General features: G+C 48.5%; 1 protein-coding gene across 4 annotated transcripts in view; it reads right to left on the bottom strand.

Moving 5' to 3' along the window:
- znf385b (zinc finger protein 385B) overlaps positions 1 to 20,520 on the bottom strand; it is a 423,045-nt gene that overhangs the window by 162,986 nt on the left and 239,539 nt on the right. For all 4 annotated transcript variants that reach the window (XM_078551945.1, XM_078551947.1, XM_078551946.1 and 1 more), the window contains exon 2: positions 1,727 to 1,869. In XM_078551945.1, coding sequence (XP_078408071.1) covers positions 1,727 to 1,869 — 143 coding nt within the window. The remainder of the gene's footprint in view (positions 1 to 1,726; positions 1,870 to 20,520) is intronic.

The raw sequence follows: 20,520 nt of genomic DNA, 5'->3' as shown, positions 1-20,520 counted from the left end.
TGTGTCTGGAAAGAAGAGAAATTTCTAGCAGTCTACTGAAGGACTTACATCTTTTTTCCTGGCAGTCAAATGATGGATATCTGTGCTCCCTGGTATTGCTGATTAACTACTCAGCTCAGTGGTGGAAGTATGTATCTAATTCTCTGCAGTTTAGTGGTGACGACACATCCAATCACTATCAATATCATGACAAGTATAAGTCCACATTATATGTCAGTGAAAAGAGGTCATGTCTTTGTATTTGGCATTAAAGCTAAAATTCAAGAATATCTGAAATTTAATGGTATTAAAAAATATCTGATTTTAATGAATGGCACTAAGATAAAATTCTCCAGATTTCTGGCCAGAAAGGAATATATTGATACAGAATAATTCAGACAATTGAAATATCCTCAATTCCTGTTTTCCAATTTCAACTTAATCAATTAGAACTAGAAAATTATAAATCATGTAAGAGATTCTCAAACACAACCTTGGCTGAAAAACAGTGTATTTGACAACAGCTTAATTTACAACACACCAGAAATCCCCTGTTACATTCTCTTTTCACGCTAGATTAATTTGCTGAAAGAATTAATGTCGTTAACCACTTGGCTATATTTCAAACACCCACAGTCTGCTCCTGTTGATAACATAATTCTTTATTGATTACAAAGACGTTTATGATGCTATACCAGAAATCTAACTACCACGTACATGATCTGTATTCTCTCAGGAGCAATGAATATTTTGCCTCATATAACTTTATCATTCATACGCACATGTGTTGTTTTAGTCCTTCTCAAATTAATTTTTTGTACAAGTTGGAATTAGGTCAGGTATTTTGAATACATCAAATACAATTTTCACTGTGTACTGACCACTGCACATACTGTAAATATTTCAAAGGTATTTACAATGAAACTGAATCTGAGATAGCCCAGTGTGTATTCTGCGAACAGTATTTCTCCTAAGCCTCCTACAACATCATAATGTTTTTCTACCTTCGTAACAGGAGCAGTAATGATTAAGGGTTCACCAAAATAAATCAAGAATCAAAAAGGCAGCAACTGAAACCAACTACAACTACAAAGACTACATCTACTGCATTGTTATTTATTAGAAAGTTAGAATCATTTAATTGCATCAATTTCCACAACCTCAAAAATTTTCAAAAATTGCAATCCAATGTCTCATTTTCAAATGCAAAAATCGTAGCAATTAAAAAATACTTAAAATATTGTCAAAACATCTTTTCTAAAAAATAGAAACATGAATATAATGGAAATAAAATTTTTTAATTGATATTCATCACAAAAATGAAAACAGATTTTGGTTAGATAAACCAGCCAAAATCATTTTTTTCCCATTTAGTTCAAAATCAATATTCCCTTCTCTTACTCTGCTGCTCTTTCAGCTCCTCCGATAGCAGACCAACAGCATTTTAACAGCATGAACAGTTCACAGTTGGTCGTAGCTTGATGCTGCACAGCTTCAGCTATTTTGCAACGTGGTGGGTTAACAGAAGCCAGTAAGACTATTTGCACAGATGAATACAGAATGTCAACTGGACAAAGTCCCTGACGTAATAAAATCAACTAACAATTTGGAAGCCTGGATTAATATTTGCAGCTTAAGACTTGGAGTCTTTTAATTCTGTGAGAAAGGCTCCATCTACTGGGTACCAATATTTGAATCAATCTATGAGAGGGAGAGAGAAAAAAAATATATTCCAGTTGCTACTCACTGTGTTAAAATTCGGGAAGAGTCCAACAGCTGAGCCAGTATCCATTGGAAAGGGCATAAATGATTTAATGTCAAGCGATGGCTGCATCATCAGGGTAGGTGCCCGCACAAATGCAGGAAGTGTGCTCGCATGGCATGTACTTCCTGTCAATGAGAAAAAGAAAATGGATGAATTAATAAAATAAAACATTTGCACTCATGTGGAATATTTTCTGACTGATAAAATAGTTATGTAGAACAAACAATTACAATGTACGTGTCAACTGAGCAGTGAAGCCCACACAATTATTTTCCAGCTGAAACAAAGCATTTCCCCACAGCCATTCAAGTTGAGATTCAGAGGAGACATATGGTGTGTGAGTCATCCTGGCAGGTAGAATGAGTGTGTGTCTCCCTTGTCTGAACAATTCTGATGAAGCTGAGGAAGCTGGGGACAGGCACCTATTAAAGCCAGATGCTCACTGAAAGAAAGCTAACCTATTGGAGCACAGAACTGAAGGGCTAAGGATATTATGCAAATGTTAGACAATACAGGCCATTTAATCGCTTAGTTTATTATTTGTTCACAATATTCAATGTTAAAACAGAATGTGGTTTAAATATGTTCTGAATTACAACAGCGGCATTATGTAAACAACAAAAGCATCTAATTTATTTAACAGCCTCTGAAATTTACCCATTGGAAATTATACACAGCAGATTTACAAGAGCCAATTAAATACAAAGTGCAGTCTGCACAAAAGGGTCAAACCTTCTGTAGTCAAGCAGGCACTGAATTGCGCTAATACTGACTCCTGAGGCTGAATTTTTGTTCTGGGGTTGGGACCCCAACGACGAGCGAATTTCCAGGACCTGACCCCATATCATACTGCCGTCTGGTGACCGACATAATTTGTGATGAGCAGGCCAGTTAAAGGCCAGGGTATGCCCTCACCATCCAAATCAGGATGGCGGGCAAGTTCCAGAGGCTGGAGGGCCAATGGGAGACCCTCCAGCAATGACACATCTGCAGCCCCACCATTTGAGGTGGGAGCTGCCAATTGGGTCTGGGAGAATGAGAGGACGCCTCTAGATGGAAACAACCTCCGAAAAAGTCTTTAAAATTTTGCATGTTAAAAATGCCTCAGCTGCCAAGCCTTCATTGTGGGGAGGGGCAACCACCCCATTGGATGACTAGTGGCTGCAGTTGTTGTCCGATGGCTATGGCAAGTGTGTGGTGGGGAGGCCGTTCCCTTGGTGGATGAAGTATTTGCATCTGCTGCCAGGTGGCCACCTTCATTGTTTGTCCATATTTCACCTTAATAGGCCCTTTAATTATCCTAATGTTTTTCAGTCTATTGTGGGGTTTTACTTGGAGCTGGTGTACTTGGTCACCGCCTTTGTCCCTTCCGACACGGCGTGCTTGGCCAGTTCCCCGGGCAGCAGCAGGCGCACGGCGGTCTGGATCTCCCGGGAGCTGATGGTGCTGCGTTTGTTGTAATGGGCCAGGCGGGAAGCCTCACCCGCGATGCGCTCAAAAATATCGTTCACGAACGAGTTCATGATGCTCATGGTCTTGGAGGAGATGCCGGTGTCGGGGTGAACCTGCTTCATCACTTTGTAGATGTAGATGGTGTAACTCTCCTTCCTCGACTTTCGCCTCTTCTTGCCGCCCTTTGCTACCGGTTTCTTTAAGGCTTTCTTGCCTCCCTTTTTGGGAGCTGGTTTCTTTTCATCAACCATCGTCACTTATCCTAATGGGGTACCTGCTGCTGCAGATTGGTAACCGCTAACCACCACCCCACTCCCCACACCTCCCCCCCACCATCCCAAACACCCGCACGGATTCTTCTGGAATGAAAACTGCTCGGAGAGAGGACCATGGTAGATAAACAATAGCCACCATTTAAAGATGTAATTCGCAATTTGCAATGCATATACATTGCCTTAAGGAATTAAAAAGCCCCACGAGTAAAGTTCTCCATCCATGGCGAGGGAGAGAAGATAACATTAGACTAAAGGAAGATTAAACATTTCCAATTAAGTATTTGGAAGATTGAAGCCATCATTTTCAGTTTCTGTTCCAAACTCCATTTCCTAGCTATTGATTCCACCCTTCTTCCTGATAATAGTCTTAGATTAAGCCAGTCTGTTCACAACCTTGATGTCGCATTTGATGGTCTATTTTCCATCTCCATAACCTCACCCCATCTCAGCTTATTTGATGCTGAAATACTCATTCATGCCTTTGTTTGCTCTCAATTATTCCAACACACTCCTGGCTATCTTTTACATTCTACCCTGTGTAAACTTGAAGCCATCCAAAATTTAAGCTGCCTGTGTCTTAACTTGCACCAAGTCCCGTTCCGCTATCACCCATGTATTCACTGACTTACAGTGGCTCCCAGTCAAGCAGTGTCTTCACTTTAAAGTTCTCATCCTTGTTTTTAAACCCTTCCTTGGCCTTGCGCCTTTGTCTCCTCCAGCCACATAGCCACTTATGCATTACCAATTATAATTCATCCACTATTGGTGCTCTTGCCTTCAGTTGCCTAGTGCTCAAGCTCTGGTATTCCCTCCTACACCTCTCTGCCTCTATAGCTCGCTTTCCTCTAAGACACTCCTTATAACCTACCTCTTTGACCAAGCATTTGGTCATCTGACCTAATATCTCCTTATGTGGCTCAGTGTCATACTTGGTCCTATAATGCTCCTGTGAAATGCCTTGGAACATTTCATTACATAATCATCAATGTAAATGCCCTAATTGGGCCGGAGGTGAGCTTGCTGTCCAACAGTGGTGCCAAGCGTTTTCAGGAGATGGGAGCTGCCTGTAGAGCATGAGTGGTGAAGGCAGACAACAGCCATGATGGGGCTTGCCACTGTCTTGCAGGAGTGAGGATGCTGCACCTCAGAGCTGGATTTGTTCACAATAACACCATAATCTTTTACTCTCTTGACCTCTTTCAGAATGGTTCACTGCAAATGATATGGGCTATGTTTGCTTGACCAACATGCATGACACCTCATATATCCAAAGGTAAACCAATGGATGGGCAGCAGCCTCACCGCACACAAAAGTGGCCAAAAGGCCAACTGAAAGGTATTGCGCCCAATTTGGAGCAGGTTTCCCTTGTTCCCAATATTGTCCATCATAAAAAAACCATCAATTTCTCCCCGCATTGAGCCCAACAGATGTGTGCGAATGTGCATCTGACTGTTTGGGTATGGCAATTTACAAATTGAAAATCACCTTCTCGCGCTCCCTTGCCCGTTAACAGGCTCCTCGAGGAGGTGTCCTTACCTAAGGAAAGATATACTTGCCATAGAGAGTGCACGAAAGTTCACTAAATTAATTCCTGGGATGGAGGGATTGTCCTATGAGGAATGATTAAATCGACTGGGCCTTTATTCTCTGGCGTTTGGAAGAATGAGAGATGATCTCATTCAAACATACAAAATTCTTACAGGGCTCGACAGGATAGATGCAGGAAGGATGCTTCCCCTGGCTGGTGAGTCTAGAATCAGGGGACACAGTTTCAGAATAAAGGTCAGGTAATTTAGGACTGAGATGAGGAGGAATTTCTTCACTCAGAGGCTGGTAAATCTTTGGAATTCTTTACACCAGAGAGCTGCGGAGGCTCAGTCACTGAGCATGTCCAAGGCTGAAACTGATAGATTTCTACACATTGAAAACATTAAAGGGTATCGGGATGGTGCAGGAAAATGGTGTTAAAGTAGAAGATCAGCCACGAACTCATTGAATGATGGAGAGGGCTCGAAGGGTTGAATTGCCCACTCTTGCTCCTATATCTTATGTTCTTCACAGGCTTTTAATTTGAGGCGAGTGGGTTCTTGGCTCCCTATCTCCGCCCCTCCCCGCCACACTTTGAAAATTCCAGCGTGTCCCTGAGGCATCAGGACACTGATATGCCATCGAGAGTGCTATTTTCGAAGCACACCCGCTTCTGTTCCAGCTGTCCGGGACAACTGAAAATCCTGGCCTGTGTTTCAATAATTTCCATGTGTTATGATCCCAGCTGTTGTTACTACTGGACAAGCCTGATTGCAGGGTGGAACCCGGCTTGCTAGATCCTAACTTTTATTTTTTTGTTTAGATACGTGGAGAGTGGCTACTGAACAGTAACAGGGGTCAGCTGATGAACTTTTAACAAAAGAATAAAATATTTATTAAACAAGAAAAGATGAACTATATTACAATACTCCTTTAACCTGAACTATACCTTTACAGATATATACAGATTTGTAAGGATAACATAAATTACAAAAATTATCTAATACTCTAATGATCACAGTAAGTATATTGTCCATGTAAATCAATAGATGACCACACCACATTCTGAAATTAAGTGACGGATGCCACTCGACCAGATGCTATGGGTCTCTCCTTAACTACCCACACCGTGTGCCAACTGTTCTCACTGAACTCTATCTTTCACACAAGGACCTCTAATCTCCACTTTCCAAGAACTCACTTTGGAATCTTCTCCCAAGCCAACGCTTTCTCTCAGGCGCGTTCCGCAAGGGTCCACCTCCAAGGTTTGATCTCTCCTTCTGATGTTCCTCTCCCCTGGGTCACCACATGCATTCAAGCTTTCTTCCACGCACTCTCTCTCATGCCTCGGCCAAGATTGGTACACCACTGCTTCACATGCCCATAGCAAAGAGTTACAGACCTTCAGCCGTCTCTTTGGACCTCTGGTCTCTCACAAATCTGCTTCCTGCAGATTTTCTTCCTTTGCTTTCCTTTTCCCTCACTCTGAACTTCACTTAATATGATCTTTTCCAGGTTCCTGTCCATCCTTTGACTAGGTCTTCTTGGGACTTTTCTCCTGTTTCTGTCTCACTCCTTGGCCTTGGGACCTTTCAGTTCTTTTGGGAAATCTGCTCTCTCTGCAGTTCCCTCTCCCAGTATCCAGCCTCTCTGGAATTCTGGCTTCAACTTCAGTTTGGGAATTACTATCCGCCCCTCTAATGCACTGCCTTCTTCCAACTGCACTCAAACTGCTTCTTTTTCTGTGTGTGTGTCTGTGTGTGTGTGTGCCTGAGTGGAGGGTGTGATGGTGGTGGTGGTGGGTCACCCTCTCTGGGCCCCTGTTGCTAGGCAACAGCAGTTTTTCCTACTCTTGCATTTGCTTTAACTTCTCTAAGAGTTGTAAAACTCATTAGAAATGTGGGTTTACAAACAGCTTTAGACCTGTTGTCTCCCTCAGAAATGAAACTGAATCCCAGGTTTCAACTCTTAAAGTGAAACTAAAGCTCAACTTGACCTTTTCCTCACACACAAATACAGAGATACAAATCAAACTTGAAACTTTAAAGCTAAAACTCATTCCCAAGACCCACAAATACAAATATGACTTGCTTAAACTGTTTCCAATCCCTAACACATGGGAGGGTAGGGCAGCGGGGCAGGCCGGGCCGGAGGGTAGGCCAGCGGAGCAGGCCAGGCCGGAGGGTAGGGCAGCGGGGCAGGCCGGGCCGGAGGGTAGGCCAGCGGAGCAGGCCAGGCCGGAGGGTAGGGCAGCGGGGCAGGCCGGGCCGAAGGGTAGGGCAGCGGGGCAGGCCGGGCCGGAGGGTAGGCCAGCGGAGCAGGCCGGGCCGAAGGGTAGGGCAGTGGAGCAGGCCAGGCCGGAGGGTAGGCCAGCGGAGCAGGCCAGGCCGGAGGGTAGGCCAGCGGAGCAGGCCGGGCCGAAGGGTAGGGCAGCGGAGCAGGCCAGGCCGGAGGGTAGGCCAGCGGAGCAGGCCAGGCCGGAGGGTAGAGCAGTGGAGCAGGCCAGGCCGGAGGGTAGGGCAGCAGGGCAGGCCAGGCCGAAGGGCAGGGCAATGGAGCAGGCCAGGCCGGAGGGTAGGGCAGCAGGGCAGGCCAGGCCGAAGGGCAGGGCAATGGAGTGGGCCAGCCCACCACCCCACCCCCCTGCCCCCAACAGCTCTGAGTACAGTTACAGCATTGAACCCTTCACGGCATGTTTCTCTCACTAGGCGGGCCAGCAGATATTGCCTATGCCTAGTTCACCCTGAGATGGTTGTGCTGAGATGGGTTCTGCACCTGCAGCATGTGTGACACTGACACCCAGAGTATAGGTTAGGGAGCAAACTCAAGGATCTGCACCTAGGCAGAGTGCTGGAACTGGGAAGCATGTCAAAGTCAGAGTGCTAACATACTGGGAGGGGAGCTTGCAGGTGGCTGGGCACCAATCCATCTGATCTTTGAGTTCCATGTGCTTGTGACTCCTTGCTTTGCAAGGTTAGACCGTGTGGTGCCAAATGTGAGAGGCAGCATGTGGGCAGGGAAGGGGGGTGGTCAGCCTTGGCTTCTTTGTGTGTGTGCAGCAGCTGCAGGGTGACGAATCACTGGAGCCCTGCAATGTCCCACTCTGGTTGGGGTGGCAGGGATGCGATGGGAATCCAGGTACAGGCTGAGCTCATCAATGCTTTTCTCTCCTTTTCAGGAGAAATCTGCACAGAATGCCACCGAGCAGACGCGGACTGGCAGAGGCCAGGCCCAGTTGACCATCGTGACTCGATTTGAGCAGGGGGCCATGGATCTGGAGATGTGCCATGCGCCCAGGTCCACCGGTGGCAGTGAGGCTGGGGTGCCACGGGAAGGTATGTTTGCCGAGCACTGAGGTCACCATGTGTGTCCCAACAGCAATCGCACTGCTGAATGCTCAGTGATTGAAGTTTGCAACATGGGTTGACCACTGATTATGGAAAGATGAGCGCATGATGATCTGGGGCAGCAGCATGCACATTGACATTGTCTCCATGTTAACTAATCAAATTCCCTTGTTCTTCCTTTCAGCATCATCGGAGCAGGGCCAGGAGGAGAAGGCAGAGGGACACCTGAGTGCCCTGAACATTTCGACTCACCAGCGCCACACCATCTCTGCCAGGCAGGCACCAGCGCACATACTGGCACCTCGGTGGGAATTAGATCATCGGCTAGTGTGCTGGACACAGCGGTGAGGGCACTTCACACTTGCTTGAGGTGCAGACAGAGACAGAGAGTGTCCATGGCACCAGCAGGCGGAGCAATGCTGGGGGCCAGGTACATGCTCAGTCGGTGGCTGATGATTTGCCTCTGGAGTCGTCCCTGAGGCAGCAAATGCTGGAAGTGCAGCAGGGTGTGCGGGAGGATCTGGCGGAGATACATGAGGCAATTCGTAGCATGGTACCCGTGCTGGAGGAGTCCACACGGTGCATCACCGATGCAATGAGCCTCATGGCCGAGTGCCATGCTTCCTCCATGGAGAGAGTGGCGACTCTCGTGGAGAGGCTCCTCCAGGAGAACAATCAGGGCTCCCTGGGGATGCGCTCGGACCAGCAAACCCTCACAATGGCATTGACCTCAGCTGGTCAGTGCCGTGTGGGAGATGGTTTGGGCACCAAGTATCCCAGCTCGGTGCCCATCCATCTACAGTGAGCAGGGAGGTCTGAAGTGACCTCACATCAGCGCAACAGCTGCCCGTCATCTCTGCGGGCTCCTCTCAGGGCGCTCCGGGTGAGGGCAGCAGCTCCTCCACCCCTCTGCCAGTGACCGTGGCGTCTGATGAGGCTGTGGCGACTGGGGAGAAGCCAGCTGTGTAACTGGCCGCTCCCTCCCAGGTGGAGCCAGCAAAGGCTGCATAGGCCAGAAGACGTCTGCCAAGGTCATCAAGGCCAACAGGACAGCACAGTGAGCAGGCTGCCTCGGATGCCGGTGCCTGAGAGGGGACAGCGCCTAGATGTAGCACCCGTAAGCATAAATTTAAGGCACCTTATGCACACCATGGGTTTCTCACTGGTGCTTTTATGTTGCCTCACTATTAGTTCATGACCACTTGGTGTGATGTGCAACACCTTTGTAATTTTTTTTTCTGAACTTCATTTTGTTAAATCATTAAATTTTGATATGTGAGCATGGCTCAGGGTGACTCTTTTCTTCTGCAGGTGGATGGGAACCCATGATGTTATGAGTGAGTTGTGTGACATTGAGCTTAATTGACAAGGCCCTTAGTTAATCTTCCTATCCAGGCGGATTTTGCACTCAGGTATCGAGTATGGAGCCTGCAGCCCTGGCTTGTGTTGGAGGTCCATCTGTGATGGGCTAGCTGAAGGTTCATTGGATTAAAGCTTCCCGGGTGTCCCTGCCTCCCTGGAGTATGCCCGGGTCAGCTTCTACCCCTCAGCATTTCTCTGTGCCTGCTCATCCTCGGACTCACTGCTGGACTCATCGTGTGCAGCCGCAGCAACTCCGTCCACATCTTCTTCATCCAATGTGTTCCCCCTTTCCAGCGCCAGATTGTGGAGAGCGCAGCATGCAACCACTATCAGTGACACGCGATCTGGGGGATATTGGACTGCGCCCCCTGAATGGTCCAGGCATCAAAAGCACATCTTGAGAAGACCGATGGTTCTCTTTACCACCTCTCGTTCTCTCAGCCATCCATCCAGCCGGGCTGGAGCACTGAAAAGCCTCGGCACCTGGGAGTGTCTCAGGATGTAAGTGTCGCGGGAGCTGCCTGGGTACCTTGCACAGACTTGTAGAATCTGCATCCTGTGGTCACACACTATCTGCACGTTCATGGAGTGGAAACCCTTCCTGTTGACGAAGGCACCAGGCTCACATGCTGGTGCCTTGATGGCCACACGTGTGCAGCCTATTGCACTCTGGACGCGGGGGAAGCCAGCAATCGCTGCAAAGCCTCTGGCTCGCTCAGCCTGGCTGGCCTCGTCCCAGCGGTAGTGGATGAAAGTCAATGCACACCTGAACAGAGCGTCTGTCAACTGCTTGACACAAGTGTGGGCAGCTGATTGGGAGACACTGCAAAGATCACCCACCCCCTGGAAAGAGCCGGAGGCATAGAAGTTGAGGGCAGCTGTGACCTTTAGCACCACTGGCGTGGGATGCCCACCCACACAGTTGGCGCAGATCTCAGGGCATATAATCTGACAGATGGATATGACTGTCTCCCTTGAGAGACGGAGCCTCCTTCAGCACTGGACCTCAGACATATTGAGTAGCTGCTTTGCCGCCTGTATACCCTGGCAGCAGGATAGTGGCATCTTCTGCGGCCCATTCCATCTTGGACTTCCTGTTGGCCCTGCACCCCTTGTGCCTGCGCCTCCCCTCCCAAAGGTGGCTCCCCTGGAGATGAATGTGCACTCCTGGCTGCCTTCCCCTTCTGGCCCTCCCTTCCTCTCCAGAGGAGGTGCCTCCAGTGGAGAGCACAACTCCCATTCCCAGGCTAAGGGAAGGCTTCCTGAAACCTGCAGGCCCCTGAAATGATCTTTACTGTAGATGCCTGACCTGAAGGCTGTTACTCCTATCCAAGCAGCTGTGAAGAGTTTTGAAGTATTCCTTCTCCCACAGGCAAGTATCAGTAACTTTCACAATTAAATATCTGATAAATAACACTCGCGACCCCACTCACCCCTCTTATCCCACCCGTGGATGAGGTTTATACAAATATGTCCTACCTGCCTGCCCGTTGCGCCTGTGCGATGACCTGAAGATCGCACGGGCCTCGAAAAATATCAGACAATTGCTGCCTCAAGGGCCTTAACTGGGTGATTAATTAATGGCGGGTGTGCATTGGAGAACATCGCGCGCCTGCCTACCTAAATATTGCAATGGTGCACGGTGATGTCGGGACGCTCGTCATTTAACGCGTTGGCATGCGTTGTCCCCCCCACACACCAATGAGAAAATTCTGGCCATGAAATAGTATCTCACTCGTAATAGCCCCTTTGTTCACAATAAAAAGGCCACTCATTCCAAACTCATACAACTGTTAACTCTGTGTGACATAAGTTGTTACTGCATTCAAATTAAAACAGTGTGATCTTGTTTAACTGTTACATTTAAAGGAGCAATGGGTGGAATTTTCCCATCATGGAGCGACAGGTTTCATGGCAGGCGGGAGCAGAGAATCCAGTGGCAGGCAAAAAGTCGGAAATCAGCTGGTGTAAAAACAGTTTGCAATTCTCCTGATATCAGGCTAATGGCAGGTTGGTTATCCCACCGACTAGTGGTGTGAACGCCATTAGCATTCATTAACATCTCATGAAGGCTCATTAAAACAGCTGCTCGTGGAATCTTATCACGCCTTCCAATCTTGAGTCATGGGAAACTGCGTTTGAAAAGGATCAGTGTGCACAAGTCGGACCTCAGTCCACTTGTAACTCTGAAGTGAGTGCAACATACAGAGCTTAACTGCCATAGCTCTGCGCCAGACTTGTTGAAATGAATGTCACTCTGCTGGGGCTGTAGAGTTGTTCTGCTCCTGCTCTTTGCTTACATTGTCCCAAAGGACACTACTGTGCTGTAGTGCTCAAGCAGGCTTCCACTTTCAGACAATGACCACTACTCCAGCCAGGGTTGAGGAGTGCAGGGGTCTTCTACTCCCAGTGGCTGAGACCATTGTCCCCGAGGACACCATTGTGCAGTGGTAGTCAGGCAGAACTCCACTTTCAGAAACTAGCACTTCAACTGGGGATGGGGTGTGAGGCAATGGCGGGGATGATGAATACAAGGTGGGTAATGGGGAAGGAAGGCTGTGGAATGGCAGTGAGGGGGAAGGGCAAACACAGAGGGTAAAGGGGGAGGGAAGACTATGGAATGGCTGTGAGGGAGAAGGGTGAACACAAAGGCGTAAAAGGGCAGGGAAACCTGTGGAATGGCAGTGAGGGGGAAGGGCAAACACAAGTGGGCATTTCTGGGGTTGCCATTTAACTTTTTGTTGCCACAAGAGTGAACAGGACTCTGCTCAGAGAGAAAAGAGGTCCTCTTTGGGATAAGGCCACTGAAAGCCAATGGCTTTATTAGCACTGTTAAAGGGCCACTCAGAACTCAGTGGCTTCACATCACAGTAGCTGCATCTCAAGGGTAACAAAAAGGAATGTAGAATTTGGCAATGCAGGCAATGGTGAACGAGTTAGAGCTGTGTCATATATGGCATTCCATCAATGAAGGTCTGTCACATGTTCACCAGATTTGACATTCCTAACGGGCCAAAGGGCATCCACTCATTGACCATGAGCAACTGATTGGTCATTAATATTTCACATCAGAGATTGGAGAGCAGATCTAGGTTGGGTCACTTATCTCAATTAAACCTTAGCATCCCGCGCAGGGCTGAAGATGTTACATATCTGTGAAGCCATCTTGGTCACCTCGGTATGTGTGCTAGTGTCTCAGGGATAATGCGGCATTATCACCATGCAAGTAGGGCAGGGAAAACTATGGACCCTTACAGATTCCATATGTTTCATCTTCTGAGCTTCACTTTCTTGCCCCGTGAATCATTAATGTTTTCAATGTTTTCTTTCAGAGAGAAGGCAAAAGCGCATATGGACCCAGAGCTTAATGCTGCCTTCATCAGGGTCCTAATGCAATGGAGGAGGCGATGGAGGGAGAGGTGATGCCACGCACAGCTCCAGCACGAGGCCATGCCTAGGGACATGGTCAAGGGGGGCCAAAACATGAACAGGAGGGTCGAGAGGAGAGACCTAGATAACGGAGGTGAATTGCCAGACCTAGGGTTTATCCTAGAAGAGTCTCCTATTTACAAATAAGTGACAGGCAATGTCGTGCACATCTGCGCTTGTCCCGAGCTTGGGTACATCACATATGCCCCACTCCTCATGAAGATCTGACACCTGGAGGTGGAGAGTATCCCCTGTCAGTGTCTTTGAAGGTGACAGCAGTGCTAAATTTCTTTGCCTCTGGGTTTTTCCAGATATCAACAGGGGACCTGTGCAGCATCTCTCAGTCTGCAACACATCAATGCATAAAGGAGGTCACAGATGCCCTTTACAGGAAGGACCATCATTATGTCATTATGCTCTGAATGAAGATAGCCAGGCTGCGAGATTCACCGGCTTCTCCATCATCTTAGGCTTCCCAAGATTACAGGGTGCAATAGGCTGCACCATGTGGCTATACGAGCTCCATGGCAGCAGCCCCTAATGTTTATAAACTGCAAGGGCTACCAGTCCATCAATGTACAACTGGTGTGATCACCTGAAGCACATACTGCACGTTTGTGCATGGTACCCTGGGAGTTGCCATGATTCCCACATCCTGGGTCACTCCCAGGTGCCTGAGATTTTCAGGGGTCATTAAATCTGCAGCGATTGCTGCTTGTGAGTAAGGGGTGCCCATTGAAATGCTGTTTGATGACACCAGTGAGACGCCCTCAGAGTCGTTCTGAGGAGAGGTATAACGCTACTCGCAGCTTCACATGCTTCTTTGTAAAGCAGACCATAGGCACAATATGCACTTCAGATGCTTGGACCACTCAGGTGGCTCACTACAATATACTCCCGATAGGGTTTCCCGCATCATCACCTTCACAATCTGGCAATGCAAGAGGTGAACCCCTGCCAGAGGGTAAAGTGCTGGAGGATGACAGCTCATTGGAAGATTAAGATCCGGAGGTCCAGGAACCTCAGGTGGCTGCTGAGGGTCAGTATGAGCGTGATCACACCAGGCAGGAAGGAAGAAGTGGGAGACATGCCTGTTAATCACTGACAGGTTCCAGGAAGAGTAAAGTTAAGTGACTGCATATGGCCACATCTCTCCCAGCTCTCAATGCCATTTATTTCATGTCAGGTGATGCCCAACCACTCGCAGTGAGAATGAGTCCTGCATTTACACTTGTGCATTCTGGCCTCATGAATCACCAGGCTGTGTTCTTTGTTTTTAGTCTGTGGGGCCCTGTGAGTGAGCTCACCCTGGGAACTGAGAGTCCACTTAGGAACAAGAGCGATGTGAGAGAAGACTTGAAGCCTTCGCCGCCATCTAATGATGCAAACACTGCTGCGACTGAGACGTGGACATACCCAGGGATCTCCCCCTCCCGTGCATGTCTTGTCTTCTGCCACTACCACCGAGGAGACACAAATGCTGCTAGAATATCAATGCTGATCAGCTGCTCTCACTCAAATGTGTTCCTTGAGGAAGAAGGGTTAGAAACACTTCAAAGATTTAAACACATCTCCCTGACATCACACAAGGGTGCAGAGACTAGTTCAACTGAGGTTGACATCACAGGAATGTGAATCTCACAGTGAGACACTATCTCTGACTGGGAGGATGGCTAAACCTCGACATTAGAGGATTCCAAAGAATAAAATCACAACACCTTCAGTTGCCCCAAACATTCACATAACCATCAAATGTATTCACAAAAATGCAATTTCTTTACATGTCTAGCACACCCATGACCCAAAAGTGACATCAATTTTTCTTAACTTTCCAAACTCTACCACTACGCCAGGGTGCAGCCCCGACATCCGCAGCAGGGATGGAGGCAGCTGCTGACTGCTACGTCCTGGTGTCTGCGACGACCTTGGTGGACGTCCTCTGATGGCCCGAGGCCTGGAGGGTCACAGCCTGATAAAGATCTCCTGCTCAGGGGCAGAAGCACCCTTGGTGTCCTGAGAAGCTGGAGTGGATGCGGTCACAGGCAGAGGGGGTTGTGAGCGGCTGAACACCCTTGGAATGTCCCGAGAGGAGGCCCCTGGGGTGTCCAGATGACGCTCATCCTCCCTGTGGGTGCCCGAGGGCACTGCCCTCACCGCTGCAGGAGATGGTGCACCCGGAGGGTGGTCAAGGTGCCTCGTCCCCATGTCGCCTACATCTAGATGGTGCCCACCAGGGTATGTGGCCATGGAGTGCAGGGCCAATCATTAATCTGGCAAGACCTGCTGAACCAAAGTCTCCATGGTGGTTGCCAACCTTCCCGTGGTGACCTCGAGATGCTCGCATGTCGGTGCCACGAAATCAGACAAAACGCGGACAGACTCCTCCATCGTTCACTCTAGTCTGCTGAGTGACTGTCCAATCTCTGCCTGATGTTCCACCGCCTGTCGTTGCCTCTCCAGCATTGAGTTGGCGGCCACTTCCAGAGTCTCATCATCTGACTCGGACCGAGTGAGTGACTGGTCTCCGGCAGCCCTCCGAGTGCCAGAGACCTGGGTTGTCTCTGCCTCTGACTGCTGCAGGGACGTATCAGTGAGGTGTTCTCCAGAAAGTGAGGCCGAGCCCAATCTACATCTGTGCCCCACTGACGTGTGTGTCTCTGAGCTGGTGGAGGGTGTGTGTGAGCGCCGTGACAGTTCTTCCAGAGCTTCCTCTTTGGGCTCTGGGGGCTCACACTGGTGCTTGACTGGCTTGTGGGCCTCGATCCGCTGGTGCCTAGAAAATAAAAAATTGAGTTTCAGTCAATGAGCATGAACTAGACAAGACTGCACGTGACTCACTGTGAATGACAGGATTTGATGAAGTGATGGAGCTGTGATCCGTACTGGGTTGCTGGGAGAGGCCGATCTCCCCTTCCCCACAGGAGCGATCCCTGCCCTCCCCAGCCAGCTCGGCTGCAGCCCCTTCAAACTCAGTGAGGGCGAGGATGTCGGCCACCCCTCCCCCGGTCTGCGCTCTCTCGTGCCTGTTGTGCGCTAGCTTGGTCGGTATGAAAACGAAAGAAAGACATGTGATGAGAAGGATTGGAGCAGAAGTTGGGTGAGATGCATGTCCCCTGTGTGTGGTGAACCCTCCTCAGAAGGGCCAAAGGATGGAGTGTGAGCAACATGATAGATGGGATGGTGGGGATGTGAAAGTCTCAGTGAGAGAATGAGTGTTGATACGTGTCCCCCGCTAATGGCTGTGTGAAACCCCCTGAAGAGAGTCAAAGGATGTTTGAGTGCACAATGCCATGATGAGAGTTGGAAGGAATTAAGGATGACTTACCCTGGTGGAGCGGATGAGATCATTCACCCTCTTCCTGCACTAGATGGCGTTTCAGGCGCGGTTGCCAGTTGTACTGATCTGCTCTGCAATGGCCTCCCAGGCTGGAGCCATGCCTGGGATACAGGAGCGCCTGCACTCCTCTGATCAAGCCCCGAGGTGCCTGTTGGGTGAAGCGGGGTGCAGCCTTCTTCTTGCGGCTTTCAGCCTTCTTCTTGTGGCTGGAAGACATCTCTGCACGTGTCCTGAAGACAGGTGGGCTGGAGAGAGAGATGTATGTGTTGGACTGGCATTTAAATGTGGCACCCAGGCCTTATACAGGAGGAAGTCTTGTCTCACAGTGCTGCCAGCCGGCCGGTAGTGCCAAGAAGCAGCGGTGGCCACTGTTAGTGCTGTTGGTAGGGCAGGAGGTGGGTTGCAGTGATGGGCCCAGACATAAGGTTAAGGCCAAGATCTTTCTGGGACTAGGCTGGGAGGCCCCACTGAAGGGGTTAGGGGGGGTTGTGGGGGTGGTGGGCGTGGGATGTTGGAAGGGCAGGGACCTGGGGGGTGTATGGTGAATGTGGGGAGGCATAACTGTGGAGTGGGGGCCTTTGATTGGCACAATGCCCTAATTTTTGGGTCCACTCACCTGTTATCCCACCTGCAGATGGCCTGTAAACCTCAACCTAATAAATATGTTTCATTAGATAGTATAATTAAGAATTTAAGAGGCAATAGTCGATTCTACTCACTGGCCAAATGCATGAACTTTTTGCTGAGTTAGCCTGACAAATCTAACATACAGGAATGTTTGGAGGTGACTGAAAGAACTAAAATTTCAGCCTAAAACAAGGTAAATTTCTACAAATGAATCCCTTATTATGCTGATAGAATTCGGTGTGCATAACTAGAATTGTGATCAATTAATTTGCACAATTAATTAGGGGGCTTCATTTCATTGAAGAATTTTGTTCAGTAATTCACTTTAAAAAGTCTGTAATGTTTTGTGTTAAAAAGTCAATTTATGCAACAATTTGAATTGAGCGTAAGTAACACAGCATTTAGATAAATGGAGTGTCATGAATGTTGGTCAGTCAAACATAGAATACATATATATTTGCAATGAACCATTCTGAGAGAGGTCAAGAGAGAAAAAGATGATGGTGTTCTTATGCACAAGTCACTGAATGTTCATGACCAATGGCAAGAAAACATAACTAAAGAAAACAAGGTATTAGGCTGTATTAGTAGAAGAATTCTGTAAAAATCAGAGGATATCATTTTGACACTGCACAGGTCACTGTGCACTGTGCCCAGTTTTGCCTCCCTGTTCCCCCCATCCCACCGACATGGTAGGCAATATAGTGACCCTTGTAAAGATCCAAAGGAGAGCTACAAGAATGATTCCAAGCTTAAAGAACCTCAGCTACACAGATAGGATCATCGATCTTGCTCTGTTTACTTTTGAGCAGCAAAGATTTAGAGGTGACCTAATAGAATTTTATAAAATAATGAAATGGCCGGTCCCTTTTGTCAGAATATTCCAATTTAATTGAGTGACAATGACCTGGGACATGTGCTTAAACTACGTAAGAGCAAAATACTGGAATATAAGTGAGGAATATATTGGATATTAGGTTCTTCTTTTCCCAGAGAATTATGAACTTCTGGAATACATTGCTGGTTGGTTTGGTGGGTGCTAATTCACTGTATCCCTTCAAAAGGGAGCTGGAGTCATTCCTCACAGTGGTGGAGATCACATCATGTAAAAGATCTTTAGAGGTAATAACTGGTCCATGTGATTTCCTGAACTGGTTTTGACTACCTGAGGGGTTGGAGAGGGATCTTACAGAATATTTTTTCCCTTCTTTCACCCTGGGTTGTTTCTGGGTTTTTTGCCTCTCCCAGGAGATTACGCGGCTGTGGGAATGGGTGTGAGGAGGAGGCAGGGTGAGCAGTGTCGAGTGAGGGGAAGGGCGTTTACCCACGTTGGTTTTCCTTCCTATCATTTTCAAATGTTTGTGAAGCAGGAATTTAAGGTAGAAACAAATTGAATGAACAGATAATTTGAATTAAGTGGGCTTGCTATTAAGAAAAGTAAACCCTGGATCTCAGGCAGATGATCGTCACCTAATTGCTGAAGGTTCGTTGGATTAAAGCCTCCTGGGTGTCCCTGCCCCCCTGGAGGTTGCCCAGGTCAGCATTTATCCCCTCAGTGTTCTCCTGAGCGTGCTCATCCTCGGACTCACTACCGGACTCATCGTGTGCAGCCAAAGCATCTGCATCTACATCCTCTTCCTCCACTGCGTCCTCCCTTTCCAGCGCCAGATTGTGGAGAGCGCAGCATGCAACCACTATCAGTGACACACAATCTGGAGGGCATTGGAGTGTGCCCCCTGAACGGTCCAGGCATCGGAAGCGCATCTTGAGAAGACCAATGGTTCTCTCCATCACAGCCCTTGTGGAGGCGTGGCTCCTATTGCCCCGCTGCTCAGCCTCTGTTCTTGGATGGCGGAGAGGCATCATGAGCACCTTTTGATGGGATAGCCCTTGTCACCCAGCAGCCATCCATCCGGAGCACTGAGGAGCCTTGGCACCGGCGAGTGTCTGAGGATGTAGGCATCGTGGGAGCTGCCTGGGTACTTTGCACAGACTTGCAGAATCTGCATCCTATGGTCACACACTATCTGCAAGTTCATGGAGTGGAATCCCTTCCTGTTGACAAAGGCACCCAGCTCACCCACTGGCGCCTTGATGGCCACATGTGTGCATCCTGGACGCGGGGGAATCCAGCAATCGCTGTGAAGCCTCTGGCTCGCTCAGCCTGGCTGGCCTCGTCTCAACGGAAGTGGATGAAAGTCAATGCACGCCTGAACAGAGCTTCTGTCACCTGCTTGACACAAATGTGGACAGCTGATTGGGACACTCCACAAAGATCAGCCACTAACCCCTGGAAAGAGCCGGAGGCATAGAAGTTGAGGGCAGCCGTGACCTTCAACACCACTGGCATGGGGTTCCCACCCACACAGTTGGCGCTGATCTCAGGGCCAATCATCTGACAAATGGAGGTCACTGTCTCTCTTGAGAGACGGAGCCTCCTTCGGCATTGCACCTCAGATGTATTGAGGTAGCTGCATCGCCGCCTTTAAACCCTGGCAACAGGATAGTGGCGTCTTCTGCAGCCCCTTCCGTGTTGCACTTCCTGTTGGCAGGGCCCCTTGTGCCTGTACCTGTCCTCCTAAAGGTCGCTCCCCTGGAGGCTGAATATGGGCTCCTGGCCTCCTCCCGCTTCTGGCCCTCTCTTCTTCCTCAGAAGAGGTGCCTCCAGTGGAGACCACAATCCCCTTTCCCAGGCTGAGGGAAGGCTTCCTGAAACCAGCAAGGCCCCAAGAATGATGTTTACTCCAGAGTCCTGAACTGAAGCCTATTATTCCCACGTAAGCAGTTGTGAAGAGATTTGAAGTTGTCCTGTTCACACAAGCAAGTAGGAGTAAGTTTAAACATTAAATGTCTACCAAATACCACTCGCGAGTCCACTGACCCTTCTTATCCCGCTCGTGGATGAGGTGGTTAAAAATGTGGCCTACCCACCTGCCCGTTGCGCCCATGTGATGCTCTGAAGATCAGTCAGGCTCTGAAAAATCACCATCTATTAACACCTCAAGGGCCTTAAGTGGCCTGTTAATTAACGGCAGGTGCGCATCAGAGCTCATAGCGCGCCCGCCCACCGAAATATCGCGATGGCTCGAGGTGATATCGGGACATACGCCCGACGTCACCGCGCGTCGTTTTACACATCGGTGTATTGGGCCTGCCCCCACACGCCAATGTAAAAATTCTGGCCATAATCATTGATGAACTTTTGTACAGCTCACAAAAGCATCAAAATTGTACAGTGTTTGCATTATGATCACTGTAAAAGTGAAAAAGCTTTAAAAAAATTAATTCTGCCAATCATCACATCAAACATGTTGAGTGTCTCAAATTCCACGGGCAACATTTCAGATATCAAATATCTGTGACAACGAGGGGTTTTCAGTCTCAAATCTAATCATGAATATGTCTCTGTGTTTCAATAT

Source organism: Cetorhinus maximus, chromosome 11 (genome assembly GCF_964194155.1).
Source record: "Cetorhinus maximus chromosome 11, sCetMax3.hap1.1, whole genome shotgun sequence".
Classification (NCBI taxonomy): Eukaryota; Metazoa; Chordata; class Chondrichthyes; order Lamniformes; family Cetorhinidae; genus Cetorhinus; species Cetorhinus maximus.
The sequence above is the reverse complement of the archived record's forward strand: the minus strand, read 5'-3'. Positions and strand labels throughout refer to the sequence as shown.